Raw genomic sequence first — 22,165 nt, forward strand, 5'->3', positions numbered from 1 at the left:
TGGCACTGACACTGGGCCCACTGTGTACCAGGCTGTTTTATATATGTCACCATAACTTTTCCCCTTCTCCATTTAACAGATGCAGAAAATAACAGTCTGAAAGAGAACGTCCTTACTGAAGTCCCCTAGCCAGGAAGCAGCAGGGCCTGGATTGAAACGCAAGCCTGTCTCACCCTAGAGCAAGCCCACATTTTTTTCCTCTGGCGGCGGGCAGCCTGCCTGGTGGTGAGTCAGTGGTGCAGACAAGCACCCAGAAACCTGCCTTTTCTCCTTAGTGGCATGATTGTGTGGATGTGCCATGCCCTAACCATTTCCGTATTGATAAACATTTAGGCTGTTACTGAACTTTGGCTCTTACAAGCATTTGCTGCGGTTACTAACCTTGTACATCTGATTGCATGTGTGTGATAGGATTATCAGTGATATCTTGTTTGAAGTGGAATTGCAGGGTCAAAGGGTCCACGCTTGGGAATGTTGAGAGCCATGGCCACTTGATGTATTCATTTCTCCTTTGGCTTTGGGGTTCATTGTATCCATTCATACGTTGACTGAATTCTGGAACTCTAGTCAGCTGCCAGGCATGGCTGTAGGCTGGAGATCCTACAGGGAAATAGGCCAGAGCACTTGCCCTCTAGGAGCAGATATTCCAGTGAAGCAGATGATGTCAGGTAAAAGATGAGTGGAAGGATAAGTCAAGATAAGGAGATTTTGAGTGACGGAGGTCAGAGGTGGTCAGGGAAGGCTCTCTGAGGAGATGACATTTGAGCAGAGGCCTGAACAAAGTTAAGGAACTGAACTGTATGAAGATGCTGAAAAGCCGTGGAAAGACCTGAGGAAGAACCGGAGTGGAGCTGGTGTTCGAAGACTGTCAAGGTGACCAGAGTGGCTGGAGCAGAGCGAGGGGAAGAGAGAAAGCATTATTTAGGAATGAAGCTATCGAGAGGGGCCAGGTTACGTAGGGTCTTGTAGGCCATGGGAAGGGCTTTGGAAGTTACTTGCCGGGTGTAACCGGAAGCCGTTGGAGAGCTGTGAGCAAGGACCGGCATGTTGAGATGTGTGTTTTATAAACATCTCTATGGTGAACACCCTGAATTTATGACTGTGGTTGCTTGTGGGGGTGAAGGTTCTAGACAGATACAGAACAGAGCTGTGAGGACGAGTGTTGAAGACTTCTGCTTTTTTGAGCAATGTGACTGTTGTCTGTGCACAGAAAAGTTAAAGTATTAAAGCAGCGCCAGTTGCTGTGAAGAGAATGGCCTGCAGCTGGGCAGGCGTGGACACAGGTGATGAGGAAGCCCATGTCCCTGCCTGGATGGGAGATGATGGTGACTCAGAAAGAGGGTTGTGTGAGAGGAACCATGAATCAGGGATGACTTAAAAGTTATCCTAGGGGCGCCTGGGTGGCTCAGTCGGTTAAGCGGCCGACTTCGGCTCAGGCCATGATCTAGCGGTCCGTGAGTTCAAGCCCCGCGTCGGGCTCTGTGCTTACAGCTCGGATCCTGGAGCCTGTTTCAGATTCTGTGTCTCCCTCTCTCTGACCCTCCCCCGTTCATGCTCTGTCTCTCTCTGTCTCAAAAATAAATAAAGGTTAAAAAAAAAAAATTTATAAAAAAAAAGTTACCCTAAAGGTTTTGGGCTTGACCAACTGGATGAAGGGTGATGCTTTTTCACGAAGATGTGGAGGAGTCCTCTTCGTGGGAAATCGACAAGCTTTGAACCTGCTGACTCTGAGATGCTCGCTGGACATCGAGTCAGGGGCGGCAGTTAGGAGAGAAGCCAGGGTTGTAGACTGAAAATTTTTTCCTGACTTTTCATTGTGAAATTTTATTTTATTTATTTTCAATTTTTTAAAATGTTTTATTATTTGAGAGAGAGAGAGAGAGTGAGTGGGGGGAGTGGGCAGAGAGAGAGGGAGACACAGAAACTGGAGGAGGCTCCGAGCTGTCAGCACAGAGCCTGACTCTGTGGGGCTCAAACTCATGAACCATGAGATCTGACCTGAGCGGAAGTCAAACGCTTAACTGCCTGAGTCACCCAGGTGCCCCTCGGGCGTTTTTAAGGTGGGAGAAACTCTGGCAGGTTTGTTTGCCATCAGGAGCGCTAGAGGGAAAATGGACATGGAGACTTAGGAACCTGTCCTCAAGCAGGTAATGGGGGTGGTGCTGACAGTGTACAGGGGAGAGACGGATTGGCCTTGAATCAAAGAGGGGCCAGCTCTTCCTGGTAAAAGAAAGTCATACCATCTGACATTCCCTCTGGATTGTGAAAACCGCTCTTGTTCCTTCTGTGTTGGCAGTTGCTGTGCACAGCATAAAAGCTCAAACAAGGTCTTTGGACTGCAGTCTGGCATTGATGTAAATGGTAGGGCTTCCTTTACGAACCATAATGAAGAACTGGACAGATGGTCGTGATGTTTGTTCTAAGTGGCTGGGGCCAGAGGGAGAGGACGGTGGTGGGCAGTTACAGCAAGGGATGCTGGGGAAGGATGGGGAGCCCCCTGGCAGGAGCAGCTGTGACACTGCGATTTATAATAATCTATGTGGTCTTTGCTCCTTTTCTGGCTCATAGCACCTAAAACCCTTGGCATTTTGTGCGGTGAGAGCAGAGGTGTCTTTTGTTATGTTAACGAGGTGGCTTTTGGAAAACACCTAGGTAACCTAAAGCTGGGGGCTTGTTGCCAGGGCCCCAACCTTGTAGAGGTTGAAATAGTCGGTCTGACCCTTGGCCTTCTGGAAAGGGAGAAGGGGTGGTTGGAGCTTGAATCAATCGCCAGTGGCCAATGATTTAATCAGTACTGACTTTGTAATGAAGCCTCCATCAAAACCCAAAAGGACCAAAAAAAAAAAACCCCAAAAACCAAAACCCAAAAGGACAGGGTTGAGAGAACTTCCAGGTTTTAGGGCATGTGAAGATTTGGGGAGAGTGGGGCTCCTGGAGAAGGCATGGTAGCTCCCACCCTTCCCCATACCTTGCCTGTGTGTCTCATCCATCTTCCTGTTCCTGAGTGTTATTCTGGTTTATAATAATTACTGATTTACAATAACCGGGAATCCAGTAAGTAAAATGTTTTTTTTGGAGTTCTGTGAGCTGCTATAGCAGATGACTTGAACTCAAGGGGGTGTTTGTTGGAACCTGTGCTCTGTAGCTGATTGGTCCAGAAGCACAGATGATAACCTGGACTTGCCACTGGCTTCTGAAGGTTGTGCGGGGGTGGGGGGTGCGGTCTTGTAGGACTGAGCTCTTAATCTCTGGAATCTGATGCTGTCTCCAGGAAGACAGTGTCAGAATTGAGTTGAAATATAGGACATCCAGCTGGTGTCTGAGAATTGCTTGGTGGGGGTGGGGGGGAACCCACAGACTGGAATTGGGTGTGGGGTCATTAGCAGCCAGGGTGGGGTGGGAGGAGGCTGAAGGGGGTTGTGGAGCCTGAAGAGCCCCCAAGGTGAGGCCTGTGGGTGTATTAACACAGTGGAACACTATTCTGCAATGAAAAAGAGTGAGCGGCATGGATGGATCTCATAGCCACCGTGCAGACTCTAAGAAATCGGTCCACACTAGCATGTAGAGCAGGGCTGCTTTCAAAGTTGGGCAAAAGAGGTCAGGACAGTGGTTACTGGGGATGGAGTTGGGTATTGGCCGGGAGGAATATGAGAACCTTTAGAGGGCTGGAAACTTCTAGCTTGATCTGAGTGGTGGCTGCTCCGGTGAATAAATTGGTAAAAATTCAATGAGACTGCATTTAAAATGTGTGTGTTTTAAAAAAATAAAATAAAATATGTGTGATTTACGTAAAATGGATTTCCATAAAAGAAGAAATGAGCCGAGCCAAAAAGCTAGACTTTGACAGAAGGGCAGGTGGGAGCCACAGAAGTTTGAGCCAGGGCTAGGTCCAGGGATGTGTGAATGTTGGGAGAGTCCTCAGGGTCCCGGGATGCATGGAAGGAGAGAGGCCAGAATCTGCCTCAGCCTCAGCTCCTGACTGGCTTTCTAACTGCCACCCCTCTCTGGGCCCTCTTTTCCCCAACCAGCCCTCTCATGGGAGTGGAGGTAAAACAGGAGAGAAGTCCAGAGCATGTGAGACTGAGCTCCCTGGGGACAGACATCTGATTCGTGCCTGCGGCCCTACTAGCCCTTGATAGAAGTGCAGATTTTGTGAGGGGGAGTGCAGAAGCTGCCGGAAGGGGGGTCTCAGGACCCATGCCCCACATTGGGAAATGGGTGAAAGTAGCGGGGCAAATCCAAGATACTTGAGAACGGGATCGCTCACGTGTCCTCTTGGTTTCTTAGTGAAAAGCCACTTCTAACCAGTTCCTGCCTTGTCACAGTGAAAACCACCTTAGCTGGAGGTGAGGAATTTGGGCCCCCCAGGCATTCAGGGTTTTCATTCAGTGATACTCACTGAGGCCCTGCATGTGCCAGCCCTTGACATTGAAGACACAGTAGAGAACAGAAATGAAAATACGGTATTAATCATCCCTGGGCTTCTCAATGGGCCCGTTGGCTAAGTGCTGGGGCTCTGGAGCCAGGCTCCCTGGGTCAGAGCCCAGCTCCCCCTTCTCTACTGTGGCTTTGGGCAGGTTTCTTAAATCTCTCTCTGCCTCAGTTACTTTTTATGTAAAACAGGACCACACAATACCCACTTTGCCTCCTTTTTAGAGATTTTGTGCGGTCGTTTGGCAGGGGATCTGGCTGTAACACTGCAAGGAGGGCTTCCTGCAGGGGGAGGGTGTTGGAGATGTCTTCATCCAGTTCCTGTCTCCTATACTGCCAAGTGGGCTGGCGTCCAGAGGAAGGGCAATTCGTGGCAGTGGGTGGTGCAAGCCCCAGTTTAGCTCCCGGAGCCGAGGGATGAGGCTAACCGTGGCTTTGCAGGGAAATCCGAAGATAGCTCAACAGAGAAGTATGACTCCCAGCCGGGCTTTCCCGCAGAGTGAAGGAAGCGAGGGTGAATCAGCCTCTCAAAGTGGAATGGAGCCGTTGAGGGAAGTGATGGGAAGTGAAACCTCCAAGAGGTCCAAGGCCACTCGGCCTCTGACTCACCTCAGGCAGGGCAGAGGGAGGGCTCAGCCACAGGGCAGGGCAAACTGGGTGTGAATCTAGGCCCTGCGGCCAGACCTCCAGCCTCTAGACGTGGCCCTTCCTGCAACCTCAGTTTCTGTATCTCTACAACGGGGTGGGAAGGGTTTGGTCGAGGTGATTTACAGGAGGGAAGCACACAGTAGGGCCTCCAGAACTGCTAGCCCCTCCCCCTTTCCTGTCTGAGTCTTAAGCAGATAATGAAATGAGTATGTTGGGATAGTTTGGGGTTCTTGTTAGTCTCCTGACGGGTGAGTCGTCATCTAGGTCCTGGCGAGATGAGTAGGGGAGGGAGGGCGGCAGGAGAAAGAAAAAGAGCAGCCATGCACCACATCTGAAAATCAATAGCGAAAATAAAAATGATGAACTGTCTCTCGTGTATCTGGTTCTTACTAAATGCCTGCCCGTCTGTGCCAGTCCCTGTTTTCATCTTCACAGCAGTTCCGTGGGAAGGTGGACCCATTCTAGAAGTGAGGTAAAATGTTCAGAGAGGTGAAGCCACTTGCCCAAAGTCACACAGGTAGTGGATGGCAGAGCTAGGCTTTGGACCCTGAACCAAATCCTGGAATTGAAGCCTTTGCTCTTAGCCTCAGATCTGTGGGGGTGGGGGTTATTGAGGACCCACAGACCTGGGAGGGCACTTAGAGGAGGGGTCTGTTGTATAGACAGGGAAACTAAGGTTCAGGCCAGACGGGCCTTCCACTGGATGATCTGCCTGTTGGGAATGTACATATGTTCAGAAAGAAACAGCAACTTCGTCTGGCTTTAACATTTATTACAAAGTTAAGAGCAGAGACTGGTGAGTTGTGCCCCCCACCCGCCTTCTCCCCACCAGATACTCTGCAGCTCTGGAAAACTGTGTTCTCCTTGCTCTCCCGCCAGAGGGCGCTGCTTCTTCTCAGCCTCAGGCCTGGTTCCTTCAGCTCCCTTATCCAGCGGTAACTGAGGCATCCCAGGATCCTGGACTCTGGGCCCCCCCCCACCCCTGGTCCCCTCCTCCTCTGGGACCCAGAAGTCTCACCCCCCCAGGCACCTCCCCTTCTAACTGAAAGCTGGAGGTCACCCGTAGCAGCATAGTGAGGATGTTTTATCGAGGGTATGTAGGGTAGTAGTGACCATTTTCCCGTCGGGGGCAGGGAGTGGGCGTGTGTGTGTGTGGCCACGGCCCTTCTCCTTGAGCCAGTGTCTCCTCCAGCAGCCATCTGTGAGTGAGCCCATCCAAAGGTGGAGCCCCCTTCGGTCCTTGCACTTGAGGTGCTTTATTCGTAGGGCTGGGTCAGGAGTAGCAGGGACAATGTCCTTGACCTCAATCCTGGGGAAAGTAGCTTGGTTCTTCCTCCATGGGTCCTGGGGAGACAAATAGAGACATGGCTAGACAGGCAGGCCAGAAGCCAGAGGGAGAGCAACAGCAGGGACACTGAGGTGGAGACAGACACCAGTGGACAGAGGAGGAAGGAAGAGGGTGGGTGTACCTGCCACCAAGAGACTGGGCATTTGCACAGAGACTGAGAGCATGCCCAGAGACAGGCAGGCAGACCAAGCAAAGAAAGAGGGAGAAGATATTGAGGGTCAGCAAAGAGAAGGGCTATCTCCTTCCTTTCCTGCTAGTCCAGCCCCAAACTTGAGTCCTGTCTTCCAAACAGCAGAAGAGAAAGGGTAGCCTTGTCCCCAAGACCATCCCCTGCCCCTTAGCCCCATGGGGCGCTATCCACAGGCACCATTTCTCCAGGATGTTCTGCCTGAGTCCAGCCCTCTCACCAGCTACGTGGCCTCCTGGCTTGGTTCTGGAAGCTGCTGCGGCCCCAGGGCATTGCTAAGCAGCTCGGTCAGGGTGTCCAGCTTCCGGGCCAGTGCATCCATCCGCTTCTCCAGGGCCTGATGGGAGCTGCTCAGACCCAGCTGCAGGTCACACAGGATCATGTGCATCTGGGCAGAGCAGGTCAGAGGTATCAGTGGGTGAGGTAGACTTCCCCTTATCCCAGCTGCTTGGCTCAGTGCTTTCCCTACATGGTTTAAAACACTCCTTAAAAGCTCGAGGAGGGGTGCCTGGGTGGCTTGGTCGGTTAAGCATCCGACTTCAGCTCAGGTCATGATCTCGCAGTCCGTGAGTTTGAGCCCCGCATCGGGCTCTGTGCTGACAGCTCAGAGCCTGGAGCCTGTTTCAGATTCTGTGTCTCCCTCTCTCTGTGACCCTCCCCCGTTCATGCTCTGTCTCTCTCTTTCTCAAAAATAAATAAACGTTTAAAAAAAAAACAAAAAACGCGAGGAGTGTGAATTCTGTTCCCATTTTTACAGCTATGTAAACAGGCCTAGAGCAGTTAAAATGACATGCCCAAGGCAGCACCTAGAATAAGGCTTAGTACGTAGAAGGTAGGTGCTCACTAAACATTTGTGGAATTGATGAATGGCTTCAGAATGCACGTAGCCCTTTCATTACCTTCTCAGATGAGGATTCACAGCTTCATCCTTGAGGGTGTGTGAACTTTCTATGAGAATTCTTGAATTCTATGTTTTTTGGCCGGATAGTCTTCAGAAATTATGACCTGCCAATTCTGGTAGATCTAGGCCACCACCTCCTCCCTGAGACCTGCCATGCAGTTTAGGGGCCTGCATCTGTGACTGTGTTTACCATGGCATTGGCACCAAGGGTCACTGTTTGAATTGTCTCGGGCTAATGAGAAAAAGCAAAGGCCACCGGATAAGCAAAAGGCGCTGTGAGCCAAGCCAAGGGATGTGACATCACCACCCCAATCACTGGCCGAATCAAGTGGCCCCAGCAGAAGAATGGCAAGTGGAGTCTGCCTTGGCCAGGCCAGCGTGCCCAGGGCAGAAGCACCCGTGGCCCTGGGCCCCTCTTTACAATCACAGCAGAGACTGACTTCCTTGGAATGATGGCATCGGTCTGTGTCCGTGTTAATTTGCATTTTATTGGTTTTGCCATTTATGTTTGAATTTGGCTCGTATGTTTGCTTTGGTTTTATTGTTGTCTAAGAGAGTTAGAAGGAATGTTATCTGTCCACATGTAACACGACAATAAAAATGATTTAAAACTAAATGCTGGAGTTCTTACACGATTTAAGTTTAAAAGGGATCTGTCCCCTACATGAGTTTAAGAAACTACTGAATCATTCATTCAACCACAAACCTTTGTCAAGTGCGTGTGTGTGCCAGACCCCTGCCAGTGTTCTGTATGCCGGGACCAGATTTCCCTACCAGTGCCGTGGCCCCGAACTCCCTTTTCTTCCAGACCCCTCCCACCGGGCCCCGGTACCTTGGAGATGTCCACCATGGAGTTCACTTGCTCCCGGAGCTTTCTGTGTTTCAGCCGCACCTGGCGGAACCTGTGGGAAGAGGTGCGAGGTTAGAAGTGACCCTTGCTCAGGGATGGATAAGGGGCGAAGAGACTCACAGAGACACGGAGCAGTGGGGAAGGGTTTCCAGAGAGCTGCGCCCGTGAGCCCATCTTCCAGGTACAGACCCAGGTATCCTGCCCCACACGTGGAGTGGCACGGACCCACAGACACTGAGACGTGCAAGATGAATCATCAGAGTCACTGTGAGGTCTAGGTGGACATCTGTTCGGTGAGACCGCACATGGGTGTCCTGACCCGGGCACGCACTCACGCTCGCTCACACACACTATGCAGAATGGAGGAGATGTGCACAGAGAGGCCCTCACCTGTTGATGGCAGCCAGCAGCCTGCGCTGGTGCCTTCGGGCAGCTCCACGCTCCTTCCTCCGTGTGTGTTTATAGAACATCCAGGCCTCTTGCAGCACTCGGGCAGCTGATTCCTTCATCTGAGGGTGGGCACAGTGTCAGCGGAGACACCCCTAGGGCTCTGGGAAAGGGGCTGGGGCCTGGACTCCCTGGTCTGAGGGAAGGGAGGGTTGGAGGCTGGGGCAGGAGGGGATGGGTGGGGACTCCTGGGTCTGAGGGAGGCGTGTGCTGTGGGTGCCATGTGCCCATCCTCACCTCTTTGGCATATTGGATGTCCATCATGAAGTTGTGCACGTGCTTCTCTGCTTTATTAAACTCCAGCTTCCGGGCCACCACGGCCACCAGCAGGGCTGTGCAGCAGACCCCCTGTGGGCACAGCAGACGTGATGACAGGAGGCCTCTGGGGCTCCTGTGCCACCAAACTCTCTCCTTGAACCCTCACAACAGCCACAGAAGGCAGGCAAGGCCACCCCTAGTTGACAGACGAGCAGGCCCAGGGAGAACCACAGTTCCACAGCTGTGAGGGATAGAGCTAGGATCGCAAGTCACATGTCTGAGTCCCACTCATGTGTAGCATTCATACCACCAGAACATCCTCTTTCGTTAAGGGCGTGATTGGAGAAGGAGAGATTCTGGGCGAGGGGCAGTCCCCACCACTGCCTCCCCATTGCTCTCACCCAGTTGGCAATCAGATCACTGAGGTTATCCCTCAACCTCCTCCCACCCCTGTAGCTCCTGCCCACTCCTGGCCACGTCCCTTCCCTCCTGGACCATCTCCAGCCTCCCCTCTCCTGACCTTGACCTCAGGGAGATCTAACAATTATGACCCTGCCCCCTTACCCTAATCTAGGCTCCCCCTGCCCCAAACTTCTTAGCCTGGCTTTCAGAGCCTTCCAAGTTCTAGGCTTTGCCTCCAGACAACTCAGCCTGGCCTCATTGTGCCTCAGCTGCCTGACCGCTTTGGTCCGTAAGCTTCTCCCTTCTCCCAAGGCCTCTGACCCATCAGCTGCTCAGTGGCACCTGCTGCGCTTCCTTACAATAAATTTTCTTCTGGAGCCTTCCTCTTCCCCAAGCTGTATCTCAGCTCACAAAACCTCTGAACAATTTACTTGTTGCAAACATCGGTTCCCCGACTGCTTGTGTTCAAAGCCCAGCTCTGAGCATGTTCCTTGATCTCTCAGTGTCTCACTTTCTTCCTGTGAAATAGGCACGCCCTCACAGTATGACCCTGTGGATTCCTTAAGTTAACACCTGGGAAGTGTTCAGAGCAGAGACTGGCACAGAGTATGTGCTCAGTAAAGTTGGCTATGATTATTCCATTATGCTGGGGAACCTCTCAGCCAGGAGTTGGGCTGTGAGCTCTAGTGCAAATTGCCTGATCTTTCTAGGTCTCTCCTTGACGAAGGTTTCTCCTTGTGTCGAATGAGGGAGGAGGTCCCAGGCAGCCCTGAGGGTTCCTGACCTTTTGGGAGTGTTCCCTTGGTTGAACCTCTACCCCTCTTTGCTGGTCCCAAAGACTCACCCCTGGGGAGGGGATCACACTTAACTATCACCCCATCCATCACCAGTGGGCCCAGGGCTTGGAGATGCAGCATGTCCTTTCTGGGACAACATCAGGGCTGGGGGCTGGCAGCCCGAGTCCCTGAGTGTGGGAGGAGCCATATCTCATGAGGAGGTGAAGGCCAAGGCCTTGAGTGTTGGGTCCTGGATGGGGCTAGGGACCAGGTGGGGGGAACTAGATGCCTGGGTCTATGAAAGAAAGCTGGTAGATGTCAGGATTCAGGAGGAGGCTAGCTCTGGGGACACTTTGCCTCATCCTTGAGAACAGAGGAGCTAGGGTGGGGACAGCTGGATGCTTAGGACTAGTTAACAAATAACAGCCCTCTCACCCCCACCCCCTAACCCATATACTGAACGTTTCCTATGTGCTCGGTGCTGTCTGGCACCCTTTATGTGGTTTAATTAATTTAATCTCGGGAACCCCATGAGGAATATGCTAATATCAACATGTTCATTTTATAGATGAAGAAACCAGGAGATTATAAGGCTTGATCCCTGCTTTGAAGTGGCAGAAACAGGATTTGAATCCAGGCAGCCTGACCCTACAGGCATGCTTTTGATGAATCTATAGCCTTAATGGAGGCTGGAGACTGGGTTCCTGAATCCTGGAGGAGCCTAGCACTGGGAAATCAGGTGTCTGTGTCCTAGACAGTTAGTTGAGAGGGTAGGGGTGTGAGGGGCAGGGTGTCTGAGCCTTCATGAGGCTCAGGGCTGGATTCCTGGATTCCGGAAGGAAATAGGGCTGGGAAGTCAGGGGCCTGTTTTCTTGAGGACGGTGAAGCCTAGGGTCCTAGGTTCCAAAGAGAGCAAGGACTTATGGGATGGATTCCTGCATTTTGTAAGGAAATGGGGCAGTGGGTGTCCAGACACCCAAGTTTCTTAGGAGTGTCCTTGAATGCCTTTGTTGGCTCCATGATTTCCTGGGGCCCAGAGGATGAGCAATTTGGGACAGGGGTAGGGTCCCTGAGGAGGCTATACTCACCATGACTCCAGTGCAGAGGCAGACAATCTTGCCCCACATGGTGCCTGGCACCACGTCCCCATAGCCAATGGTCAGGAATGTGATGGGGATCAGCCACAGTGTGTCCGAAAGGTGTCCGGTGGCATTAACAGCCTGCCTGTGGGGAAAGAGGAGTTAGTTCTGAAACCTCACCCCAGGGGTTTCCATGATGTCTGATACTCTCCTTCCTAACACACCTACCGTCCCCAGAAACAGAGAAAAAGTCAGTAAGTTCTGGGCTTTGGAGAGCCTGCCCGGCTTCCTCTCTGCTGTGTGAGCTGGGCAAGAGAGGCTCAGCCACTCTGGGCTATGGAATTTGAACCTGGATCCAACCAATTCCAAAGCCTGTTTGGTTTTAGCTAGGTTACCAGTACTGCTGCTTTCAGAGTGTATTGTTGGAGGGTTGAGAGGGGGCAGAAACCCAGCCCAAGGTCCACTTGTCCACCCTGACAGTGATCCCATCTACCCGGAGGAAGGGGAGCCTTTTTCTTAATAATTAAAAAAAAAAAAAATTACATACCTATATCTATCTATCTATATATTTATGGTAATCTACACCGATGTGGGGCTCAAACAACCCCAAGATCAAGTGTCTCATGCTCCACCTATAGAGCCAGCCAGGCACCCCAGGGGCCCCTTTTTCTCATGTCTACAAAGATGTTGTATGGCCTATGGGTGCCCCATCAAGACTAAAAAGGCAGGACCCTGTCCTCCCTTCCCCTCACTTCGCAGAAGGAGACATTTAGTTCCAGCCATGGAAGGGATTGAAGATCCTGATTTGTCTAACTCAAGCCCACAGACCACTTGCATCGGGGTCAGCAGGGAAAGCTTCATTCATGATGCCCCTAGACCCATCACAGCCACTACTCTCTGGAGGCAGGGACTGAATTTACACTGTTAATTCCCACTCCCTTCATCCAGAAGGACATTCAGGTTTGAGGACCTCTGTCTTGGGATTTAGAAATTTGACCCCCTCCCACCCTCCCATTTTTCAAATGAGAAACATGGTGGGAGGAAAACAGATTCTGCAAGATGAAGGAGTTGAAAATCATGAAAGATTAGAATTGCTGGGGAGACTTGAACGATGGTGGGATTTGACACCCATTTTACAGATGAAGGAACAGAGGGTCAGAGAGGAAGGATCTAAAGCCAGTGCTTGTCATTCCCTGCCTCTTTTCAAGAATCCTTTGCCAGAGGTACTGAACCAGAGGTTCCCAAACTTGAGCAGGGATCAGAATCACCTGTTAAAACAGATTGCTTGGCCCCACCCACCAGAGTTTTAATTTGGTAGGTCTGGGTAGGGCTTGAGAATTTGGATTTGCAGCAAGTTCCCAGGTGATGCTGCTGGTCCGGGAACCACACTTTAAGAAACACCGACTAAGATTACCTTCCGCTTGCTTTATCTGTCAGAGAGAGAAACTGAGGCTCTGAAAGGCTACAGGCCCAGCATCCAGTCTGTCCAGCAGGCAGCCTGGAATCCTGTATCCATTCCCGGCAGGGAATTTCCTTCCAGAGCAGCCCCAAGTCACCCCCTGTCCCAGGATCACAGGGAGTGCCCACAGAGCATCTCTGTGCTAATTCGGAAAAGGTGTCACTGACCTCCAACCGGGCAGTTGCAACCCTTGGCCAGGCGCCAGAGACTCAATAGATGCCTGGAAACCTGAGACAGGGCAGGTGTGGGAGTGGGAAGGGAAGGGCTTGCTAGGGCCTGTGTGTGTCTGGGGAGACTGGAGGTGGTCAGTTGGTTCCTCTCACCCCAGTGGATGAGTGTGGACGAACAGCTTTCTCCTCCGCTTTGCCCCCAAGGGGCCCAAGCTGTACCGCCATCCAGGGAAGCTGTGGCTGTAAGCGGCTCCCTCTGATGCTCCAGGTACCCCGACCCTCCACCACCAGTACCCTCACCTCTCGGCCACCGACAGCACCCAGGCGGTGGTGAGCCAGAGGCCAAGCGTGAGGCAGAGCAGCAGGCGACCGGGGTGCGTGTTCATGTACAGCTTGGCCACGAACCAGTGGCGGAAGCGGACCTGGTTGAGGGCGCCGATGCTGCGGTAGGACGCGTTGAGCAAGACGCCGCTGCGCAGGAGGACGGCGCGGGGCACCAGGTAGAGGCGCAGCAGCATGGCCAGCGACAGCAGCGCCTCCCCCTCATCCAGGAAGCCCGGCCAGGACTGCGTCGCCGCGGACCGGGACCCTAAACCCTGAGCGCACCGCGGACCCCGCACCGGCGCTGGGTGCAGAGCGCACACGGCCAGCTCCAGCACGATCTGCGCCGCCTGCCGCCCGGTCAGCGCCACGCGCCAGTCCCGGAGCCCGTTGTCGGTCATGAACAACTGCGGGGAGGGGACAGAGTGGGGAGGCAGGGGGTCACACGAAGGTCAAGAGGCCGCCTGCCTGTCTGCGTCTGCCAGCGTCCGAAGATAAGGGGGACGCGCCCACGGGGGCGGGGCCCTGGGTGTGGGGGAGGCGAGGAGGGAGGCAACACAGGTCGGGCAGGTGGGACTGGGGACGGTGGGGAAGGAGTGGGACAGGATCTGAGGAGGGCGTCTCTGCACCTTTTCCCACCCCCACCCCCAGTTTCAGGCCACTTCCAGAACTTTCTGTGTGCCCCACATTGTTCTATGTATGGAAGATAGAGGTGAGGAAAACAGAAACCCCTGCCTCCCTGGAGCTTCCAGTTCACATCCACGGAGCCCTCTCCACCTCCTGCTTCTGGGGACACGGGTAGTAACTAACTGTAAACCGCACACCATTAGCAATGGCTATAGGTGACATTTTATAGGGTACTTTGGACGTGCCAGGCACTACTCTCTCTCCTTTCCATGTTATGACTCAGGGAATGCTGACAACACAGTGAGATTGAAAGCATTATGAGGCCCATTTTACAGATGCAGAAACTGAGGCCCAGCACACTGAGCTATAAATCGAGGCCATTTCACCTTTTGAATGACTGCTGTTAATGATAATACGTACTTTTTACTGAGTGGGCATCACAGGGGGAATTATTACATATGGCCAATAACCCCCATTTTATAGGGTAAAGGGGGAAGGAATAGAGGCAACAGGATCCTGGGATGTGGGGGGTGGGATGAGGGGAGAGGGGTGGAGAGTTGAGTGTCTGGATGAGATATGAGATGGGAGGGGGGCGAAGGGTGGAAAGATACCCCACCCACCCCCCACCAGGTCTAGAGGGTAATTGTCAGAGAGGTGGGGAGCTCAGGAGTAGGGAGGGACCTTCAGGCACAAAGCCTGGAATGGTGGGGCCTCAAGGATGGAGGACAGAGATCTGGGGGGGCTGGGCCTGGAGTGGGGGTGCCTGGGGGTGAGAGTTCTCAGCACCCCAGGGCTGCAAATGGAGCACGGGACTGGGTTGCTCCAGGAGGCTCTGTCTGTCTGTCTGTGGTTATTCTCATCTCGGTGGGTGAGGCTGTGGACAAATCTTAGGGTGGAGAAACCTCATTACTCAGACCAGGAGGAGGAGTGTGGAAAGTGTGAGCCGACAGGGTGTGGTGGGGGCTGGGGGGGAGCAAGGAAGGGGCCCCCGGGGTGGGGCCCGCCCTACCTGGACCTCTTTGGCGTGAAATACCACGATAAGACAAAGAAGCAAGAAGGTGGAAATGCTGATCATGCATTTAACCAGGAACAGGTAGAGCGCCCACTGTTGGGAGGGATAGAAAATGGGGTAAGATTCCAGGCCCCCTCTACCTTCCTCCCCAATGCCATCCCTTCTCAGTTCCCAATTTCCTGGCCTCCTCTGCCCATCCCCCTGCCTGTCTCCCCCACCCCATCCCCCCCTCCCCCCACCAAAACCTGGTTCTACCTGATATCTCAGTTTGGGGGAACTCTCAAAACCATCATAGGGTCCCCAGGGAGAGTGTCCTTTTCCTTCCCAGCCTGACAGCGTCCTCTTCAACCACTCTCCTAGGACCCACACCTGAGGGGGGACCTTGCAATCCCTTTTAAATTCCCCCAACCCCTTCCCCATCAAAACACTATTCCTCAAGTGTGGGGTGGGGGGTGGGTCTAGAAACACACACCTGGCCTTTAGGAAGTTCCCCCCCTCTTCCCTTCTCACACAGCTGGTCCTGCCCTAGAAAGCAACCTGCCCTAGAAGGTTCTACCGTCTTCTCGGTTCCCCCAAGGAGCCTAGAGATTCTTTCTCAATACCCAAGGGGTAAATGGCACCCCCCTCCATCCAGGGCACTGGGTCCCTGAGACCCCAGCCCCAGCTCTGAGGAAGGCCACTGAGTCCTGTCCCCTGTGTCTCCTTCCCATTGCTCTCTCTCCTGGCTCTAAGCCCAGGGCAGATCTGGCCGGAAGCACATGGCCTCCAGAAACCACGGAGAGATTTTCTTTCCCCCCCCTCTCTTTGTGTGGCAATACCTTGGAGAGATCTAGAATTCTTGAAGGAGGGATTTAGGCAGGACTGGGATTGCTGGATACCATTGCAGGAGTGGGGAGGGGTCCCCACCTGAGGAGTGTTGTTAGTGGGGAGGGGACCACCCGGGGTTCCCACGCTGAGCTTAGCACCTACTTCCCCTCTCAGATGGCTGCTGGCTCCCCTGGGGCCAGGGCCCCACCTTCTGTGCAGGGGAAGAGGGCCAGTTTCCTGCCCCAGGGGGCCTGCCCCCCCACCCCTCCCAGAACAATGGTGCTGTTGTTCCTAGCCCTCCCCTACCCCTTCATCCTGCTAAGTCTCCCTAATTCCCTTGTCTCTTTCTTCAGTGTGTCTCAGACTCCACTAGACACACCCCCTGCCCACACAGCACCCCACTTCTCTGGTGGCCCTCTCTACTTTGCCGGTTTCTCTTCCCCCAAATCCCTGACTCAGTCTCTGGGGATGCTTCTGCTTCTATCTCTATTTGTGTTTGAGGGCCTCTGTTTCTGCCAGGCTTTCCATCTCCCTGTGTGTAGCTCACTTGGGGAGCTCTCGCTGTCTCTCTGTGTGACTGTACTTCTGTCTCTCACTGCATCTCTGTCTCTCCTACCGCCTTTGTCTCTCTGTGTATCTCAGTCTCTCTGTGTCTCTGTCGCTCAGTGGCAGCCTCTCTGTGCCTCTCACCGCCCCTCCCCCTGCTCATATCTCCATCTTGTTCTCTGCACCTGTTCTCCTCCAGCCCCCCCCCCCCCCCCCCCCCGCCGCAGGTGTCCGGGGCCCTGCAAAATGAGCCCATAAGATTGAGATGGAGGTGGGGAGCAGGGATGGATGTTGTCAAGGCACAAGTGGAAAGGGGGCTGAGGAGGACCCTTAGGGCCACGTATCTGAACCCTCACCCCCAGTTTACAGATGGGGAGACTGAGGCTCAGAAAGCCACAGCACCTTCTCCAGAGTCCAACTGCCACAGGCAGCAGCCTGGCAGGCAGCAGAGGGAAGGAAGAAATGAGAGGTGAGAAGGTGGAGGGAGGGAGTGGGGTAGGAAAGACCCCCCTGTCCTTTCCCATCTGTGGAGCTCACGTCCTCACCTCCCCTGCTGGGCGGGGTGCTGAAGCGTGGGAGCGGCGGGTAGGCTCTGGCCATGCTTCCTGTTGGCATGGGCTTCGGTGGCCCCACCCCCTCTGTCCCCGCTGCCCTGGCCTCAGCTGCCCGGCCAGAGGAAGCCAGCCTGCTCTGACCCTGCATGTGGCTCCTGATCCCTTCGGAACTGCCCTCCTCCCCTGCCCCCAAATCCAAGCCTGAGCCCCCCTCCTCCAGGAATCCCCCAACCCGGTCCTCAAGTCAGTCCCCCCCAAGCCAGCCCAGTTCCACATCCCTTACCCCAGACAGTTCTCCAACCCCTCCTTTCCGGTTAAGCAATTCTGTTCTGTCCTCAATCCACGGATCCTGACCCCTGTCCTCCATCTGCCCCATCACTGCCCAGACCCGGGCTGGAATGCGCCCAGAGCCTGCTCAGACCTGTCCTGGCCCCACCTGTCCTTTTCCTTCCTACTCACACTATCCTCAGTCGGGCCCCCTTCCCACAAAGGCGCTCTAAGCCTCGTTCTTCAGACCCAGAAGCTTGGGCTCCCAGCCTCCTCCCCTGGGACCTACGAGTCCAGGCTTCTGCACACCTACCTCTCCACTATGTCTCAGACTAAACAGCAGGTAGACTGTGGGGAGGTTGGGAATGACGGACATGCGGAGGGGCTGGGGTGGTTTTCCGTTTCCCACCCCCACCCCAGCCACTTTCTTGGGCTCTCAGCCCTTTGCAGCCAAGGCACTAGGTAAAGGTTAGACTTTAGATAAGGACCAAGGAGCCGCCGCCTACTGGAAGAAGTTCGTTTTTCTCCCCACCCTCCCTTCACTGACCCTGAGGCTGGCTATCTCTCCTCTAATGGGCTCTTGGGAGACTGGAGGATCTGGTCAGCCACCCCCTGGCCTCCAGGGATCCTGGACCTCCAGCTGTCCAATTGCAAACCTTCAAATACTGAGACACTGTGACCCCTCTTCCTTCCTTTTGCAGAGAGAGCCCTGAGCATTTACCTCCCCTGGGCCCTAGGAGTCCGGCCCCCCAGCCCCCTCCTCCCTCACACCCAGGAGTCTGGGACTTCCCCCTCCTCCTCAGACCCAGAAGCACAGACCCCCTCACCCCTCCTCCCTCAGACTTCGGGCTCCAGACCCTCAGCGGCTCCTCTCTCAGACCCAGGGGTCCAGGTCTCCTAGCCCCTCCTCCTTCAGGCCCAGGAGTCTCTCCCCCCAGCCCCTCCTCCCTCAGCCCCCAGCCTCCCAGGACCCAGGATAAGAGTTCCACTCACCGGGCACCCTCCAAACCATAGCATCTCCGCGTGCAGCACCATGAGTCCGATGCCAGTTCCCGCCAGTGCCAGTGCCCAGCCAGCCAGCCACTTCTCCTGCTCCAGCAGCCGCTTTCGCCGCTGTAGGGCCCCCAGGCCCGGCACCAGCTCCCCGCCCATGGCCCCTGCGGTCTTGGGGCTCAGCCAGCTTCCTGCCCAGGGTCCCCCACCTCGCAGCACACAAAGGGCAGCCACTGTGGCTTGCAGGTCCTCAGCCTGCTCTGCTCCTCACTCTGGGGCTCTTGCTTTGAGGCACGGAGGGAGTCTGTGCCCTCTGGGGGTGGTGACGGTTGGGCAGGGCGGGGAGGGGCTGGCGTGGCCCTTGGGCAGAGGGGAGGCTCCCCAACCTCCCTTCTCGGTCTAAGAAGGGACTGGGGTGTGTCTCGGGGCAGAGCAAGGAAGAGGCGTGCATCCACGTGGATAAAGACACATGCTTCTGGGACACAATAGGTTTTGTCACACACAACAGTCTGCGCCCTGTAATGCACACCTTCACTCAGCCACACCCAGACACCACAAGACGAGGGGTGGTGAACCTTCACACACGGCATGGCCGGAGACGGAACCTAACACACATGGGCACACAACACAACCTACACCGAGTGACTCACAACTCCCGATGAGCTCTGAAACCCACAGCCACACCCAGACACCACACATGCGGTGTGACCCACGCCGGCACTCAGCGAGGCAGGCACTGCCCCGGGTCGCACGTGACCACCCAAATACTGTCCACACACAGGCACAAACATGACAATCAAAACGGACACAACATTCTCTGACACAAATAGCCACACCCAGACCCCCGCACACGGTGCACGGCCACAGCTACATTAGCATAACACATACCAGTTTTCCCACAGACACACAGTATGTATTGACTCAGTGACAGCCAGATGCCACACTCAACACATCTATGTAAACAATGCGCTAGTAAGTGTCCCAAACATTCTACACCCGCGGAATGACACCCGACGTGTGCAGACACACCACGTTTAGGGACACACCTGTGGCCGTCCCCCAGCGCCAGCACAGAGAGAAATGCACACCGATCCACATCATAGCACCTGGCGACCCGGGCGCACAGGCTCAGAATGACTTGCAGCACAGACAGACTGTGCCACACAGTATACCCCGGGGCACAATGCCATCCAGATGCGTGGTTAGAGCAACATAAATGGACCCACCGAGAGACCTACAGTCTCTATGTGCATTACAGCGACACATAGAAAAAGCCCCAAACAGCACGTGCCCAGAGTAAGACATCCTGCTCTATTTTGGCGCATCACGGAGGACAGAACCCAGAGCGGTGCCCCACGGGGGAGGGAGCCCCATGCAGCTGGGGCACAGTCTACCCGGACCACGACGCCTAAATGCAACACGCACAGAGTAGGGCACACAGTATCTCCTCTGACTGACAAGCCACATCCGAACTACACCCCCACACGGCCCTGTGCATGATGCACTCCAACACGCATGGCCACACCAACACACAAACACAACATACACAGAGTCCTACACGGACACAGAATGACACAAAGCACACCGACACGGTATTTCCCGGCACCGTCTTTCACAAAACACCGTGCGTCGCAATAAAACAGCGGATGTGATCCACTGGCCCGGCCGACACCCGGGCGGGCAACGACAGCACGCACAACACCGGGGCGACGCCCTCCAGTGCAACAGAATACACAGCCACACAAACAGCACGCTCTGCGTGCGAGCACCCAGGCTGTGTTCATGGTGGGGAAAGGAGAGGCCCCCGCGATGGACACGCCTAGACATGACACACAGGGTCGCATCTCTGAGTGACAGCTCACCACGACACACGCAAGCCCCATGATGAGACGCAACGCACAGCGACGTTACAGAACGGCCCATGCGTGCGGAGTGACGCACGGTGACTCCTAGCGTGACCCACAATGCAGAACGCCACCACACGCAGCAGCACGGAGATAACACACGGACCTGGACGTGTGCATCTGGACACAGACGGGACCGTCCTCCGGCCACACGCGAGGAGACACTGGCACGCTACCATGAGACACACACCTTGCACACGCTGACCTCCGGGACACAGCCTGCACCTGCAGGGATCTCGCAGACGGAACCCCTCTCCCTCCCATGTCATATGTCACGAAGAGACACGGCCCCACCAGCCACAGGGAATCGAGACACTCATGCACAAACACGTCCGGCGACACACGCAGCAATGCCAAACGGCACACACGGACACACCGGGTGGCAACAGCACAGCTCGTGCAGGTGCCATGCCTGCTCCAGGGCACACTTGTGATTCCCCCCTCGGGGTGCAACGCGACAGGAGAGTGATGGGGACACCCCCGGGCACACCCACACACCACGCGCATGCCCGCGGGGAAAAAACACTGCCCCTGGGCACTCCTGAGGCTGCAGCCTGGGCGCCCCCCCACTCCCCCGCTAGCCGCCACCCTTGTGGCCCGGCCCGGGTCTCTCTGGCCTCTTGTCCTCCCTCTCTGGTTCCTAGGCCTCACCTCGGGCCCCTCCCTCAGCCTCTCCTGCTCTGGGAGCCTCCAGGTCCTGCCTTGCCTTGGTCTCTGCCTTTCCCTGTCTCTGTTGTTCTCTCCTCTATGCCTTCACCTCTGTGTCTTGTGGCTCTGTCTCAAGTCTAAGTGTCTCTGACTCTCTGTTCATTTGTCTGTTTCCATTTCTCTCTCTCTGGCTCTGTCTCTCGGCCTCTTCGTGCCCCTTGGGTGTTTCTTTCATTCTGTCTCCTGTCACTGTCTCTCTGTCTCCATCTCTGTCTGTGCTCTCTCTCCATGTCCCTGTCTCTTGCCGGCCCTAGGTCTCTCTGTCTCTGTCTGTGACTCAGTTTCTCTGTCTCACCGTCTCCCTGCCTCCAGACCTCCCTTTGGCTTTCTCTCTGTCTCTCTGTCTCTGGCCCTGCCTCTCTCTCTGGGCCTCTCCATGCTTGTCTCTGCTTCGGTTGGTCTCCTCTATCCACCAGCACAGCTGGGGGACAGCCTTGCCCTTTCTAGGTCCACCCAGGCCCACTCAGGGCCAAGAGGCCAGAGGCAGAGGCCGCGGCTGCCCGGGTCAGAGGCCATGGAAACGAGACCTCCAGCCCCGGCCCCTGCACAGCCGTGCCTCAGTGCAGACCTTAGTGAAAACTAATGGGGTAGGGGGAACAATCCAAGAGAGGGAGACAGATGGAGAGGGCAGAATTTGAAAAAAAATCAAAGAGATGGAGAGAGGAGATGTGGCGGTGAGGGGAAAGCAGAAGCTGGGATCAAGACGTGGAAGTTAGAGCAGACAGAAGTTTTGTCTCCAAAGAGACCAACTCAGACAGAAAAACGGAGCAAAGGCTGGCCTCGGGAGAGGCCAGGGTGGGCAACAGTGAGGTCACAGTGGGAAAGGCACTTGCCTCCGAACGGAAGTTCTGGGATGTGGGGGTCAGTCGGTAGGACACACGGCTCCAGAGCCAGCTCCCTCCAGCCCAGGGAGGGGCTGAGCCGGGGGGTGGGGGTGACTCAGGGCCCCAGAGCTTCCTGTGACTCAGCCCTTGGTCCCAACCCTGAAGGGGGGAGTGGAGAGGGAGAGGGGTCTCTGTAAAAGAGAGGGAAGAGGAATACCAGAGGACCTCCCTGCCTAGGTTGCCCACCTCAGAGGAGGGGGTGGGGCTGCTGATTGGGACTTTGAGGGGAGGAGAGGTCTGGGGGCCTGGACTCCTGGGTCTGAGGGAGGAGGGGCTGGGGGCCTGGACTCCTGGGTCTGAGGGAGGCGGGGACTAGAGGCCTGGACTCCTGGGTCTGAAGGAGGCGGGGACTGGGGGTCTGGACTCCTGGGTCTGAGGGAGGAGGGGCTGGGGCCTGGGACCCTGGGTCTGAGGGAGGAGGGGGTGCAGGGCTGGAGTCTGGGTCTGAGGGAGGTGGGGACTAGAGGCCTGGACTCTAGTCCTGGAGTCTGGGTCTGAAGGAGGCGGGGTCTGGGGGTCTGGACTCCTGGGTCTGAGGGAGGAGCGGGTGCGGGGCTGGAGGCTGGGTCTGAGGGAGGAGGGGCTG

At 55.1% G+C, this 22,165-nt stretch overlaps 1 protein-coding gene across 2 annotated transcripts; it reads right to left on the bottom strand.

The window, feature by feature from the left end:
- Positions 1-5,834: 5,834 nt before the first annotated feature.
- On the bottom strand, positions 5,835-20,984 carry KCNN4 (potassium calcium-activated channel subfamily N member 4). Of its 2 annotated transcripts, none has more exons than XM_047834812.1 (9): positions 18,084-20,984; positions 14,914-15,009; positions 13,257-13,684; positions 11,337-11,472; positions 9,050-9,160; positions 8,756-8,874; positions 8,348-8,417; positions 6,835-7,002; positions 5,835-6,423 (listed from the first exon to the last, which is right to left on the bottom strand). In XM_047834812.1, the coding sequence occupies exons 1-8, from the start codon at positions 18,240-18,242 to the stop codon at positions 6,838-6,840; spliced, it is 1,284 nt and encodes a 427-aa protein (XP_047690768.1). In that variant the 5' UTR covers positions 18,243-20,984; the 3' UTR covers positions 5,835-6,423; positions 6,835-6,837. The 2 variants fall into 2 exon arrangements, with proteins under 2 accessions (XP_047690768.1, XP_047690769.1); XM_047834813.1 differs by lacking the exon at positions 18,084-20,984 and adding an exon at positions 17,107-17,821.
- Positions 20,985-22,165: the final 1,181 nt, after the last annotated feature.

The sequence above is a fragment of the Prionailurus viverrinus genome, chromosome E2 (genome assembly GCF_022837055.1).
Source record: "Prionailurus viverrinus isolate Anna chromosome E2, UM_Priviv_1.0, whole genome shotgun sequence".
Classification (NCBI taxonomy): Eukaryota; Metazoa; Chordata; class Mammalia; order Carnivora; family Felidae; genus Prionailurus; species Prionailurus viverrinus.

What these genes read in the sequence shown, in the direction of transcription:
- KCNN4 (XM_047834812.1), bottom strand. Translation starts at nt 18,242, where the DNA reads ATGGGCGGGGAGCTGGTGCCGGGCCTGGGGGCCCTACAGCGGCGAAAG. An exon ending in GTGCTGTCGGTGGCCGAGAG is followed by an intron (nt 11,473 to 13,256) that starts GTGAGGGTACTG and finishes CTTTCCCCACAG; the next exon opens with GCAGGCTGTTAATGCCACCG. An exon ending in CCATGGTGGACATCTCCAAG is followed by an intron (nt 7,003 to 8,347) that starts GTACCGGGGCCC and finishes TGCTCTGCCCAG; the next exon opens with ATGCACATGATCCTGTGTGA.